General features: G+C 50.6%; 1 protein-coding gene across 4 annotated transcripts; it reads left to right on the top strand.

The window, feature by feature from the left end:
• Positions 1 to 906: 906 nt before the first annotated feature.
• Positions 907 to 9,294, top strand: LOC131807891 (cytochrome c oxidase subunit 4 isoform 2, mitochondrial). Of its 4 annotated transcripts, XR_009344612.1 has the most exons (6): positions 2,703 to 2,836; positions 3,897 to 3,978; positions 5,348 to 5,512; positions 6,739 to 6,870; positions 8,470 to 8,651; positions 9,053 to 9,191. XR_009344612.1 is itself a non-coding variant. In XM_059133625.1 (5 exons), exons 2-5 carry the CDS (start codon positions 3,897 to 3,899, stop codon positions 9,187 to 9,189), a joined length of 516 nt encoding a protein of 171 aa, XP_058989608.1. In that variant the 5' UTR covers positions 907 to 930; the 3' UTR covers positions 9,190 to 9,294. The 4 variants fall into 4 exon arrangements, 3 of the variants coding, with proteins under 3 accessions (XP_058989608.1, XP_058989607.1, XP_058989609.1); XM_059133625.1 differs by lacking the exons at positions 2,703 to 2,836; positions 8,470 to 8,651 and adding an exon at positions 907 to 930 and having other exon boundaries at positions 9,053 to 9,294; XM_059133624.1 differs by lacking the exon at positions 8,470 to 8,651 and having other exon boundaries at positions 9,053 to 9,294.
• Positions 9,295 to 13,752: the final 4,458 nt, after the last annotated feature.

Below are 13,752 nucleotides of genomic sequence, written 5' to 3'. Positions count from 1 at the left end.
TGAGGCCTAGGTCTTCCTCAGTATTCCCTCTGGGCTGGGTCCTGGAGGTGGGTCCTGTCCAAAGCCTGAATAGGCTGGGGGGGGGGGGCGGGGAGGCAGTAGGGGTCAAGGGGTCCTACCAGCAGGATGCTGAGGCCAGTGGCTCAGGTCTTTTGTGTTGGCAGAATCTCGGGGGCTCTCTGGATCTGAGAAAATGAGTGAAAGCCCCTTTCTGTAGCCTCCCACTGAACGGTCAGCAGCGAGGCCAGTGGGAAAGGGACAGATTCCTCTTACCTCCCATCCCTGCTGTTTTTGCACTCTCAACCTGCATTTCCTTGTGGGGTCTATCGCAGTAACTAGCCTGCAATGCGCCATTGGGAGCCCCTCCTTTCTAGTGCCCTCCAAGGTTCTCAGGGAAGACCCCTGCTCCATGGCCAGGGCCCCCTGAGTGGCCTGCCTTATGGGGGAGCCTGCCAATTCCCAGGTTCAGTACTATTGCCCTGCAAGGGGTTGTGCCGCCTTATTAATCAATTTTGAGCTGCCTGTGGCCTATCTCCATCTCCTCATTCTCAGCCCGGGATCGGCTTCTCCTACAGATGTTCCTTATCATAGCATCACCCAGCATCTGGGGCCTAGGGTTCCCCAGAGGCAGGAGGGGCGGAAGGGCGGTGGTGGGAGAGGGCAGGGCAGAACAGAGGGTCACATTCCCCAAATGCCTTTCCTTGCAAAGCTCTGTGAGGGGAAACTGAGGCCCAGAAATGGCACAGCTTGACCACCAGCATGGCAGCAGCAGAGCCTACACATCAGCCGCTCACTCCAGTGCCACCAATGCCCACCTGCCCCTGGAAAGGTCTGATAAGGCATGCTCCCCCCAGTTTGCCTGAGGATCGTCTTCCCTTGTCCTTTGTCCATAGGGCTACTCTTCAGGACATCCTGGTCAGCATCCAAGAGGTAAGGTTGTCCTCTTGGGGGGGGGTGCCTCAAATTGAAATTCCCTTGGTCATGGGGAAGAGGGAGGAGTGGCTTCCAGAAGTAGCCATGGTCAGTCCTGGGAGCTGAGGGTTTCATGTCGTGGAGATCCAGGAGACTCCCACACTGCCTTCTCATGACTTTGTGTCTGTTGCTGAAGTTCAGAATGAAGATGTACTTCCTGCCTGCCCTAGAGTCTCTTTAGCATTTTCCCTGAGTCTCCGCCCTTCTAGGCTCATCTGTCCACTGGGGATTAAGCCCCTCCATCCAGACACTGGCTAGAGTGGGTCCCTGTGGCCTCACAGGACAGTTGGGCACACATCTCATAGGCCCAGGGCTGGCAGACATAGAAGGCTGTGGACCCAGGCCACAGAAGGGACCCACAGCCTTCACTCATCAGTCTACCATTAGTTTACCAATCCCACACCACATTTCCTAAACTCATGCTCTGTTCCATTTAACCATATCACTCCCATACTTACCTCTGGTGGCCTCCCATCTTTAAAATAAAATCTAAGGGATGCCTGGGTGGCTCAGTTGTTTAAGCATCTGCCTTCAGCTCAGGTCATGATCCCGTGGTCTTGGGATCAAGGCCCACGTTGGGCTCCTTGCTCAGCAGGGAGCCTGCTTCTCCCTCTGCCTGCCTCTCTGCCTACTCTGACAAATAAAGAAATAAAATCCTTAAAAAAATAAAATAAAATAAAATCTAAGATCCATACAATGGCCTATGAGGTCCAGCCCCTTTCCAACTCTCTTCTTTGCCTATCACACTCAGGCCAAGACAGCCTTTCTCTGTTCCCTGAACACACCCATGTTTTTTGGCCTCTGGGCCTTTGCACAGGCCTTTCTCTCTGCTTGGAACTGGATTGTGAGCCCTAAAAGGTCAGGGGTTGTTTTGGTTTTGTTTGGCTCTATATCCCCAAGCACTTAACTTGGTAAGCAACAGACACTCTTAATAATTAATTCTCGAGTAAACATACTTGACTTTTTCTGTTGACTTATTTAGTCTTTACAACAGCTATATCAGCTCCCTTTTCTAGAAAATAAAACAAGAACTCAGAAATTAGGCCGTTTGGGATGCCTAGGTGGCTCAGTTGGTGAAGTGCTTGCCTTTCTCTCAGGTCATAGCCCTAAAGTCTTGGGATCGAGTCCCGCATCTGGCTCCTTGCAGAAATCCTGCTTCTCCCTCTGCCTGCTCCCCCTGCTTGTGCTTTCCCTCTCTCTCTGACAAATAAGTAAATAAAATCTTTAAAAAAAAAAAAAAAAAAAGGCCATTTGTTGAGGGCCACACAGCTAAGATTCAAACACCGGAGGGAGGCTTTTTTCACATCCCATGCGTGTATGGGGGGACATAGGAGTGAGGTGGTACACCACAAACCAGCTCCCGGATTCTACATACTTGTGGGCTTCCCAGAGCAGGAGGTGTTGAGCCTGGGGTGGAAAGTTGGCCACTTGGGTCTGCCAAGTCCCTCAGAAAGCATCCCAAGCGCGAAGAACGGCAGTGAACAAAGGTGCGGAGGCAGGGTAATCCGCAACTCCCACTAACAGACTCCGACGTCTGGGCCGGCCCAGGACACACCGCCCCCTAAGTCCCCGTCGCTGCCGGCTGGGGGGGTCTCTAGAGACAGGACCCCCGTGGGCGGAGAAATTGAGGATAAGAATCACTCCGCAGTGTCCCTCCCCAGGCAGGGGGCCGGGGCGCCCCCAGGGACGCGGGTTGGGCGCTCCCACGCCCCGCCGAGGCAGGACGTTCCCACACAGGGGTTGGCCTTGGGAAAGGCAGTGGGGCGGGCCCGGGGGCGGGCGCCCCGCGCTCTGGTCCTTCTGCGGGCCCAGTCTCCGTTACTCGCTCTGCGGACCCAAGTTGCCGTCGGCGCTGAGCCGCGAGGTGAGTGAGTGGGTGGGAGAGCCTGGCTGCAGGAGCCCCGCGGGTGAGGGATGGGGCTTGAACCCGAACTTTCGTCACCAGTCAGAGCCCGAGTGGTTCCTGCCATCGGAGAGGGTCAGGGGGTTTCTGGCGGCTCAGAGTCAAGGACTTCTCGGGAATTGGCTTCTTTCTGCGCGTGGGACGCCATCTCTTTCTCTGGATGTAGATTACTCTTTCCCTCTCCCTATATGTGGGGCTCCCCCACCTACTTATCAATGACAGGGAGACCTTCCTTCCCAGATGTGGGGGTCCCCTCTCAACACATGGTACAGTCCCTCCTTGTCTCTAATGTTAGTGGGTGCTCCTCGCTCTCCCCTGATGTGAGGGGCCCTTTTTCTTGCCAGAAGTGGGATACTCCCTTCCTCTCCCAAGATGTGTGCTCCTTTTCCTCCCTCTGACCCAGTTCGGTCCTTATCCTCCTCTAAATTCTCCCCCAAATCCTCCCCCCACCCACCCCAACCGCCCTCAGATGCCAAACCCTGAGACTTTCCTGGGAGTAGGGGGCTGGGCTCAGCCTGTGGGCCACCCGCCTCTGCCCCCACCAGATTCAGCAGAGCAGGGCTCTGTGAGCACGTAGGCAGCCAATTAGGGGGGAAGGAGTGGAGGCCAGACCTTCTGTGCAGAAACCTTGGCAGATGGCCCTGTGAGGAAAAGAGGTAGCTGTGGGACCTGCTCCCTCCCTACCTGGAGCCCTACTCAGTTTCCTTTGGGAGGGGGAGCAAACCACTGAGGGAGGGTTCCCAGCTTGGCCTGGCCCAGGCCCCTCAGCCCCAAACTGTTGAGGCCCTCCCTCAGAAGTTAGGCCTCCTCCTATTTCTTGGAAGGTTAATTGAGGTCCCAGGAGGGAGGTTCCAAATGTCTAGGATCCCCACCCACCTCCTTAGGGATAGCAGACAAATGTACAAGAGTCAGGGGCATGAGGGTGACCTTGAAGTTCTGGAACCCTACCATCATAACACCTGTGAAAAAGGGTTTCTCTGTGTGGGCTACGTGGGCAGGGCTCACACACACACACACACAGATGTTCTTCAGAGCTGCCTGGAGCTTGGTGCTGAGGAAAACAGGACCTGGGATGCGGGGGACCCACGGCCCAGGAAGCGCTGGTAAGACCTGCACACCCACCCCTGACCAACTCTGAGGCTAGGGGTGGGCTCCTGCCTTCAGGCTGCTCTGGGCCTGCTCCAGACCATTTCCCACAGTCCCACTCCTCCGTCCTGGACCACAAACCTCCAGGACATGCAGCTCACATTTGACAGCACCCCTTCCATTCGAAGCTTCCTCAGCGCCTGACCCCCCCAAACCTCAGGCGCCTAAGGCTTTTGTGTCCTGAAGCAGAGGGTACTGACAGGACCTGGCATCTCCTTTCCAGATGCTAGTTAGAAGAAAGGCACCTTAATCAGGAGAGACTTCAACCTAACAGCAGAAGGGCCTTCCGGACCCAGAATAACAACAGATAACAGTTATTGAGGCCTTACTATGTATGCCAAGTTGTGATCAACATTTCACACAGATTAACACACTTAGACTTCACGACAGCCACGTATGGCAGCCGCTGTGCTACTGTCTCCATTTCTCAGATGAACAAACTGAGGCCCACAGACCTGCATATTAAAAGGGCCAAAGCAGTCCCATGCCGTCCTGGTGGTAGTACCGATGACTTCTGTGTGGGCATCTCTGGTATCAATAAACACAAGCTTTATCGAGACCCTCCCAGTGCCCAGCCTTGCTCTGGACCTCCTGGACACCCACGCGGAGCCCTTGAGGGCTTAGCCAGCAGGGAAAGCTTGCAGGAAAAGAAGCCAGTAGGAAAACCGACTTCTAGCGGCATAACTTAGGGAGCGCCTCCTGTGTATGCCCTTTCGAGTATAGTACCTTGAATCTTCCCACAGCAGGGTGAGGTAGTTTCTCCTATTGTCCCCACTTTCCAGAGGAGGACATTGAGGCACAGTGAGGTCGAGGGGCCTGCTGAGGTGGGGTGGGCAGAACTGGGGCTCAAACCGAGCTGACTCCAAAGGTGTGCGCTTGACCCCGGTCAGAGGCACGTGGACAGCGCTCTACAGCTTGCAAAGCGGTTCCACGTCTGCCATCTCGGTTGATCTCACTCGGTCTTTGTCCACCCACTGCCTTTGCCTGACATGCCCGCCTCACGTCCAGTCCAACCAGAGAGCATGAGATTTGTAGCCAAAGAGGCTGAATCACGGCTCTGGCCATGCTCCTTCTTGCTCTGTGAGTTTCAGCAAGTCACTTAGCTGTTCAGTTTCTCCATCTGTAAAACAGAGAGAGAACAGTCTGACCGGGCTCAGAGTGATGCGGAGTAAATGAGTCAAGTCCCCTAAAGGCCTGGGAATGGCTCCTGGCCCACTGTAAGTGCTCAGTAAATGCAGCCCTCTCCCCCCCCTCCCCCAAGTATTGTGGGGAGAGCTGGGATGGCCCAGGGGCAGCCTGAACTCAGCTCTTCCATTGCCCCTGCAGCCCACCGCGAGGGGAAGATGCCGCCCTACACCAACTACCATGCCCAGCGCTCCTACCCCATGCCTGATGAGCCCTTCTGCACAGAGCTCAATGCTGAGCAGCGGGCCCTGAAGGAGAAGGAGAAGGGCAGCTGGACCCAGCTGAGCCACGCCGAGAAGGTGGCCTGTAGGTGTCAGGGTGGGGCTGGCTGGGCAGAGTGGGCTGGGCGGTGACTCTGAAAAGGGCACCTGGGTGGCTCAGTCACTTAAGGGTCCGACTCTTGGTTTTGGGTCAGGTCACAGCCTCCCCTGCTGAGGTCATGATCTTAGGGTCGTGAGATCGAGCCCTGCAGCTGCTTGAGATTCCCTCTCCCTCTCCCTTCCCCTCTCCCTCTCCCCCACCTCTCTCTAAAATAAATAAGTAAATAAGTAAGTAAATATATAAATAAATAAAATCTTAAAAAGAAAGAGAGAAAGACTGCTACCCAAGACAGCCAGAAATCCCCAAATACCTGATCTGAGGGGTGAAGTTCATCATTTATTTGTTTATTCTTTTATTTAGTCAGCTCTTTGTGCACAGCCAGATGCTAGGTGATGCTGGGGACACAGGAGTGAATCACCTTGATGGTTCTTGCCATTGGCCTAGGGCTCCCAGTTCAATGAGGGAATGGACACAGACCCAGAAAACTGTAACACAGGCTATGTGTCTAGAGTGAGGTGTGTCCAGGGAGTTGTGAGAACCCGAAAGAGAGAGATGGAATCCTGGTGGGCCTTGCACAGGAGGGCATGTTCTGGTTGGCCTTGAATGGTGAGGAGGAGGGTGTCGCCTGGCAGTGGGAACAGCGTGGGGAGAGATACAGAAGCAGGAAAGCATGGACTGTCTTGGGTATCACTGAGTGGTGTGGGGAGGTGGAGCAGAAAGGCAGGTAAGGTGGGTGGGAGGGCGGGGACCTGACCCTGGGAAACGGGAGGGATGTGTCCTGCCTATCAGAAGTTCCCCTAAACAACTCTGATGTTTGGAGCCTACTCCTGGCCATGCTTTGCCTAAAGGGGATGCTCCATAAGAATTTGCTGAATGGGGAGCCTGGGTGGCTCAGTGGGTTGGGCCTCTGCCTTCAGCTCAGGTCATGATCTCAGGGTCCTGGGATCGAGCCCCGCATTGGGCTCTCTGCTCAGCGGGAAGCCTGCTTCCCTCTCTCTCTGCCTGCCTCTCTGCCTACTTGTGATCTCCCTCTCTCTATCAAATAAATAAATAAATAAAATTAAAAAAAAAAAAAAAAAGGATTTGCTGAATGGACAGCCTCTGCTGCAAGAGTGGGGAGGCTGGGGATCCCTGAGGCCAAGACTTGGCCCAGGGTCTTGGGAATGGATACACATGAGGCCCCTCCTTCCTCACCTCTCCTCTGCCTCCAGTGTACCGCCTTCAGTTCCATGAGACCTTCGCAGAGATGAACCGTCGCTCCAACGAGTGGAAGACAGTGATGGGCTGTGTTTTCTTCTTTTTTGGATTCACAGCTCTGATGATTTGGTGGCAGCGGGTCTATGGTGAGTGGCAATCCCTCACCTTGCTATAGCCCTGGGCCATGCCCTTGTGGTCACAGCCACCAGCCCAGCTCTTACAGGGCGACTATCCTGGCACTCATCTGCGGAGTTTTGAAAAGTCCTCTAGGGTGAAGGGCAGAGCATGGCTGCCTGGGTTGGGATGCAGGAGCTCTACTTCTCTGGGTCTCAATTCCTTCATCTGTAAAATGAAAATAATAGTGCCCACATCACACGGTTCTTTTGAGGATTTAATGGCTGTAAGCCAGTGCCTGGCACATTATCATGAATGGAGCCGTTACTGATTGCTGTTGTAACCATTAGTTTTTCCGTCACAGAGTCTCCAACATAGGAGAGCTTAAACAAGATATAAGTTTTGTTACTCTCACAAAAAAAGGCCAGGGTGAGTATGGAGACTGAAATGTCAGGCTCCTTCTGTGGTGTTGCACGGCTGTCCTCACTGTGTGGCTTCCTTCTTGCCATATGAGATGGCCGCTTCAGCTCCAGCCTTGAAGGCCTACCTTCCAGCCAAGAATAGGGCAAGGGATGCCCCTCCTCTTTAAGGTCCAGAAGTTGCCCACATCCCTTCTGCTCAACTCCTGTTGGCTAGAAATGATCACATGACCATGTCTAGCCACAAGGGAAATTGGGAAATGTAGTTTTTAGCACGCTGGTCCCATGCCCGGCTAATGGCTTATGACTACGGAAGAGTGATGCTCCAGGTGTGGTCCCTGGACCAACATCATCATTTGGGGATGCTCAGAAATGCAAATTCTCAGCCCCAGCCTGGATCTACTAAGTCAGATACTGTGAGAGGGAGCCCAGCCATCTGTGTTTTAACAAGCTCTCCAAGTCATTCTGATAGCCACTCAGCTTTAGGAAGCACTGCTCCAGAAGGGACAGGGATGTTGGGGAAGAGCTGGCAGCCTGTGCCCAGCTTTTCACCTCCAACAGCACCTTTCTTCTTCTGTGAGAGTGTGATGGGAATTCCTGCCTTGCATGAGGAAGAAATGAGGGAGACTTTGGGAAGAATTCTAGTCTAGTCCAGTGCTTGGTGCTGACAGGTGCCATAAAGATCTTTTCCTTCTTGGGGCGCTTGGGTGGCTCAGTGGGTTAAAGCCTCTGCCTTTGGCTCAGGTCATGATCCCAAGGTCCGGGGATCGGGCCCCACATCGGGCTCTCTGCTCAGCGGGGAGCCTGCTTCCCCCTCTCTCTCTCTGCCTGCCTCTCTGCCTACTTGTGATCTCTTGTCTGTCAGATAAATAAAATCTAAAAAAAAAAAAAAAAAAAAAAAAAGATCTTTTCCTTCTTTCCCACCCACTGGGATAGGAAGTCCCAGTGAGGAGGTCTGACAAGCTGAGTTAGCCTTAGAGCAGATGGACCAGGAAGTCAAGTCTGAGCTGGGTGGGGAGGCCCACGGTCCCTCATGCACACATGTCAAGGGACCTAAAATGCCTCTTGGGTGCCCCAGCCTTTTAGTGAACTACTGCCCACTTCAGATTTTTTATTTTATTTTATTTTATTTATTTATTTTTTTAAAGGGAAGAAAGTTTAGAAACCATTAAGGACATATGTTTTTAAAGATTTTATTTATTTATTTGACAGAGAGAAATTACAAGTACACTGAGAGGCAGGCAGAGAGAGAGAGAGAAGGAAGCAGGCTCCCTGCTGAGCAGAGAGCCCGATGCGGGACTCGATCCCAGGACCCTGAGATCATGACCTGAGCCGAAGGTAGTGGCTTAACCCACTGAGCCACCCAGGCGCCCCAGCCACTTCAGATTTTTAAAGTGAACACCCTTTCCTCACCTCCTACTTCCAACCCCCTTAGGAAGCAAAAGAAACCGTCTCATCCTGGGCCCTTTCCAGTCGGTGGGAGCAAACTCAGTAGTTGTAGTTTGAATCAGTGCTCCTATTCCGTTGGGCCATAAGGTAAGGAAGTGGGCTCAGAAAGGGGAAGGAGCTTGGCCCAGTTTCCAGTGAGTCAAAGGCAGAGCTGGGACCAGAACCCAGAGGTCCCTGCAATGAAGCTTTAGCAGGAAGTCTGGTGGGGGGACAGACAGGGTGGAAGTGGGGTCCTCAGCGCAGGGCATCCTAACCCTGTGACTGGAGACCCTGGCTCAGGGGGACAGGGTGGAGGACTTGCAGGGTCCTGAGTCACCCTTGCCCCCACCCTATGCCTTCCCCGCAGTGTTTCCAAGGAAGCCCATCACCCTGACAGATGAGTGGAAGGCCCAACAGCTCCAGCGTATCCTGGATATGAAGGGCAACCCCGTGCAAGGCCTGGCCTCCCAGTGGGACTATGAGAAGAAGGAGTGGAAGAAGTGATGCGGCATCCGGGCTGACCTCCCTGCAGCTCCACTCCGGCCCAGAGCCTGTGGAGGGCCCTTTCCTCTCCTTAATGCCAATAAAGCAGGCCTGTTCTCTTCTGTCTTCAGTCTCCACCTCAGTCTTTACTTGGCACGAACCTTAAACTATACCTAAGATTGAGTACTGGGGTGAAGGAAGGGCAGGAATAAGCCACTTTCCAGCGGCCCAGAGCCCAGCCAGTCATGGAGGGCTTCCTGGAGGAATAGGAGCTAGGTTTTAGTCTTAAGGGATCTGCGGCACTAGGAAAGGGAGGAAGGAGAAGGAAAGGTATTCCAGGTGGAGGGAGTGGCTTGAGCAACGCCACGGACTTATTCAATTATTAACAAATATTTACTGAGCACCTACTGTATGCCAGGTACTAATCCAGGCCAGGGGGATGCAGCAATGAATAAGACCAAGTCTCTGGACTCATAGAGGAGGCATTCTTTTATGGAGGGAGACAGAAAAACGAATATGTAATGAGTGCTGTAAGGAAACAAAACAAAGCAGGATAAAGGGACAGAATTAAGGTGCGCCTGGGTGGCTCAGTTGGTTAAGTGTCTGACTCTTGGTTTTGGCTCAGGTCATGACCTCAGGGTCTTGGGATGGAAATCTTGTGTTGGGTTTCATGTTCAGCTCCCGACACCAGTTGGGTGTATGAAAATTCAACTCAATTCTGACATGCATTTCGGAAATAGCATCACCGGTTAAGGGTTCTGTCCTACCAGAAGCCCTGCCCCTGACTTTTAGACACCAGTCCCCAGCCCAAGTTACCTGTGCTTCTGACTGACTGGCTAGAAATCAGAGGATTCCACAAGCCGCTCCCTGGGATTGATTACTTTACTAACATAGCTCTCAGAACTCAGGATTACCAGTTTCTTACAAAAGGACAGAACTCAGGAACAGCCAGATGGAAGAAATGCAGAGGGTAAGGCATGGGGAAAACCAAAGAATTGCCCTGCCTCCTCCAGGCACTGCTCTCCCTACATCTCCACGTGTTCACCAACCCAGGAACTCTCCAAAAAAACCTGTCCTTTGGGGGTTTTATGTAGTCTTCCTTACAGAACCACGATTGATTAAATCATTGGCCTTTGCAGAATGATTCAACCTCCAGTCTCTCTCTCTCCCTGGACTTGGGGCAGGGTGGTTGTGCGGCTGTGGGATTCAAAGTTCAACCCTCTAACCGCAGGGTTTGTTCTCTGGGAAATCCTTAGGTGGAGCCCAAAAGTCACCTTGTTAACATAAGAAGCGTTTCCTTCCTTGCTCTGATTACTTAGCAAATTCCAAGAGTATTAAGAGCTCTGTGCCAGAAACTGGACGAAGACCAAATTTATGTATTTCTTATTATAAATCACACTATCACAGGCTGGCATAACAAAATACCACCGGCTGAGTGGCTTAAACAACAGAAATGTATTTTCTCACAGTTCTGGAGGCTAGAAGTCCAAGATCAAGGTGTTTGCAAAATTGGTTGCTTCTGACGTCTGTCTTTGGTTTGCTAATAGCCACATTCTTGCTACATCCTCATGGTACTTTCCTCCATGCATATGAGTGTCGTTGGTGTCTCTCGGTGTTCAGATTTCCTCTGCTTATAAATATGCCTGTCCGATTGGGTTAGGGCCTTTCGTAAAGGCTTTATTTTATTTTCATTGCCTCTTTAAAGACCCTAACACCCCAAACCACTACATGCTGAGGTTCTGAAGGTTAGCACTTAGTCTTAAGTGTATGGATTTGCAGGAGACATGACTTAGCCCGTAACAGTTGGGTTCAAAATTATTTCATTGTCTCCTTTTTCTCAGAGCATCGGGCACCTAGGGCATTTTCTTCGCTTGGCAGAAGTCAAAGACCCCTGAGGGGGCAGGGGGATGACTAGAGACCCAGGATGCTCTTAATGGCCGGGCTCAGATCGAGCACACATAGAATCAGCACCACATTCCACTGGTCAAAGCAAGTCCTATGGTGTTCCGGTTACTAGTGCTACCTTACAAACTACCCCAAAACTTAGTGGCATAAAATAGCCATTGTATTATGCTCACCAGTTCTGTAGGTCAGGAATCCAGTCATTACTCTTTGCTTCTGTTCTAGAATGTTTGAGGTCTCATCTGGAAACACTCAAAAGGCAGTGGACAGCATCTTCTGGAGGTGTTTTTACTCTGGTGGTTGATGCCAGCTGAGCATTGACCTGAGCCGGACAGCTCAGCTGGCGCTGTCAACCGGACATCCTTATTTTGTGGCTTCCCCAGGTGGTCTCTCTGTGTGGGCTAGTTTGCACTACCTTGGAAGATGGTGGATGGGTTCCAACAGTAAGAATTCCAAGAGAATAAGAAGGAAGTGTACTGCATCTTCATGATCTAGCCTCAGAAGACACATAGCATCACTTCTGCTGAACGCTGTTGGTCCAGGCACCCACCAAGTTCCCACGTTCAAGAGGGAGAGGGCATAGATTTCCTGGTGTGATGGTCACAACGAGAGATGTAAGATGCATATGAGATGGGAGATGCTGTTGTGGCCGTCTTTGGAAAATACAGTCTGCCCACCCACAGCCAAGCCCAACATCAGTGGGCGGAGAAATATCCTCCATCTGAGTACACATGATGAATGTGGAGTGGGGGAAAAGGCAGAATTGTGAGCGAATGCTACATCCCATCACTGATGGTGCAGAAACAATCAACACAGGGGTCCCTGGGTGGCTCAGTCGTTAAGCATCTGCCTTTGGCTCAGGTCATGATCCCAGGGTCCTGGGATTGAGCCCTGCATCAGACTCCTTGCTAACCAGGGAGTCTGCTTCTCCCCATCCTGCTTGCTGTTCTCCTGCTTGTGCGCGCGCGTTCTCTCTCTGTCAAATAAATAAATAAAATCTTAAAAAAAAAACAAAACAAAACCAACCAACACAAAATTATGTCGATAGAGGCTAAAACTGACCACATTTAATTGAATATTGACTAAAATTCACACAGACAATAACATTTTGACATTTAGATCATGCAGTTCGACCTGAAAAATCAGACCAGATGGAAATAATGGACAACAGCCGATAATGCACAATGGCAGAAAACCGGAGAAATCAGATGTGGATAAACATGACTGAGAGAAGAATCACACGCTCTTGGTGGCATTCACTCCATGAAGCCAAGTTGATTGCAATGAAGAAATAATTTTGTAAAATTAAATTTATAATAGCAAACATTAGAAAGAATTTAACTTTCGTTATAAAACAATAGACTGAAAAATAAAATTGACTTCATGCAGCTTGCTCAAGAAAGTGCTTTTTTTTAAATATTTTATTTATTTATTTGACAGAGATCACAAGTAGGCAGAGAGGCAGACAGAGAGAGAGGAAGGGAAGCAGGCTCCCCGCTGAGCAGAGTGCCCTACGCGGGGCTCCATCCCAGGTCCCTGGGATCATGACCTGAGCTGAAGGCAGAGGCTTTAACCCACTGAGCCACCCAGATGCCCCAAGAAAGCGCTTTCTTTAAAAAAAAAAAAAAAAAAGCACTTTATTGCTGTATTAAAATTTGTGTAATTCTGGGGCACCTGGCTCAGTCAGTGGAGCACGTGACTCTTGATCTTGGAATTGCAAGTTTTTTTTTTTTTTTTTTTTAAAGATTTTATTTATGAGCGCCTGAGTGGCTCAGTGGGTTGGGTGTAGAGATTACTTAAAAATAAAATCTTTATTTTTAAAAAGATTTATTTATTCATTTTATAGAGAGAGTGCATGAGTGTAGTGAGGAGCGGAGAGGGAGAGAGAATACCAGGCAGATTCCCCAGATTCCCCACTGAGCACAGAGCTCAGGGCTCAATCTCACAACCCTGAGGTCATGACCTGAGCCGAAATCAAGAGTCGATGCTCAACCGAGTGAGTCACCCAGGCGCCTCTAAAAACAAAATATTAAGGAAAAAAAAAAGAAAAGAAAAGAAAAGAAGAATTAGAGTAATTCTGATAAAAATATTTGGATTCAAAGCTCACAGTCAAAATAGGCTTGGGATAAACATATCCATGAGAAAACATTTGGGTCAAAACATTCTGTAATAGTAAAATTCTCTGTAAAAAAAAAAAGAGAGAGAGAGAAAGAAACTGAAAAGACAAGGAACTAAAAAGAGGAAAAAGAACTGGTTTCCTTAATATGCTAAAAAAAAACCAAAACAAAACCAACAACCTGTCTAACAAATTGGTAAGGAAAAGATAAATGCACTAGAAAGTGTTGCAAAAGTCATGACCAGGAAGAGAGAAAGAAAACAGTGTCCTGGGGCGCCTGGATGGCTCAGTTGATTAAGCATCTGTCTTCAGCTCAGGTCATGATCCGGGGGTCCTGGGACTAGCCCCACATAGGGCTCTTGGCTGGGCTGGGGGTGGAGGGTGTGGTCTGCTTCTCCTTTGCCCTCTGCCTCTCCCTCTGCTTGTTCTCTCTCTCTCTCTCTCAAGTGAATAAATAAAATATGAAAGAGAGAGAGAGAAAGAAAGAAAGAGTCCTCCAAAGTTCTTATGGAAAATTTTAAACACACAGGAAAGACTAATCTAACAACCTCCCCATTCCTCCTTGA

Source organism: Mustela lutreola, chromosome 9 (genome assembly GCF_030435805.1).
Source record: "Mustela lutreola isolate mMusLut2 chromosome 9, mMusLut2.pri, whole genome shotgun sequence".
In the NCBI taxonomy this organism is placed as follows: domain Eukaryota; kingdom Metazoa; phylum Chordata; class Mammalia; order Carnivora; family Mustelidae; genus Mustela; species Mustela lutreola.
This window is presented reverse-complemented; position numbering and strand designations above follow the sequence as displayed.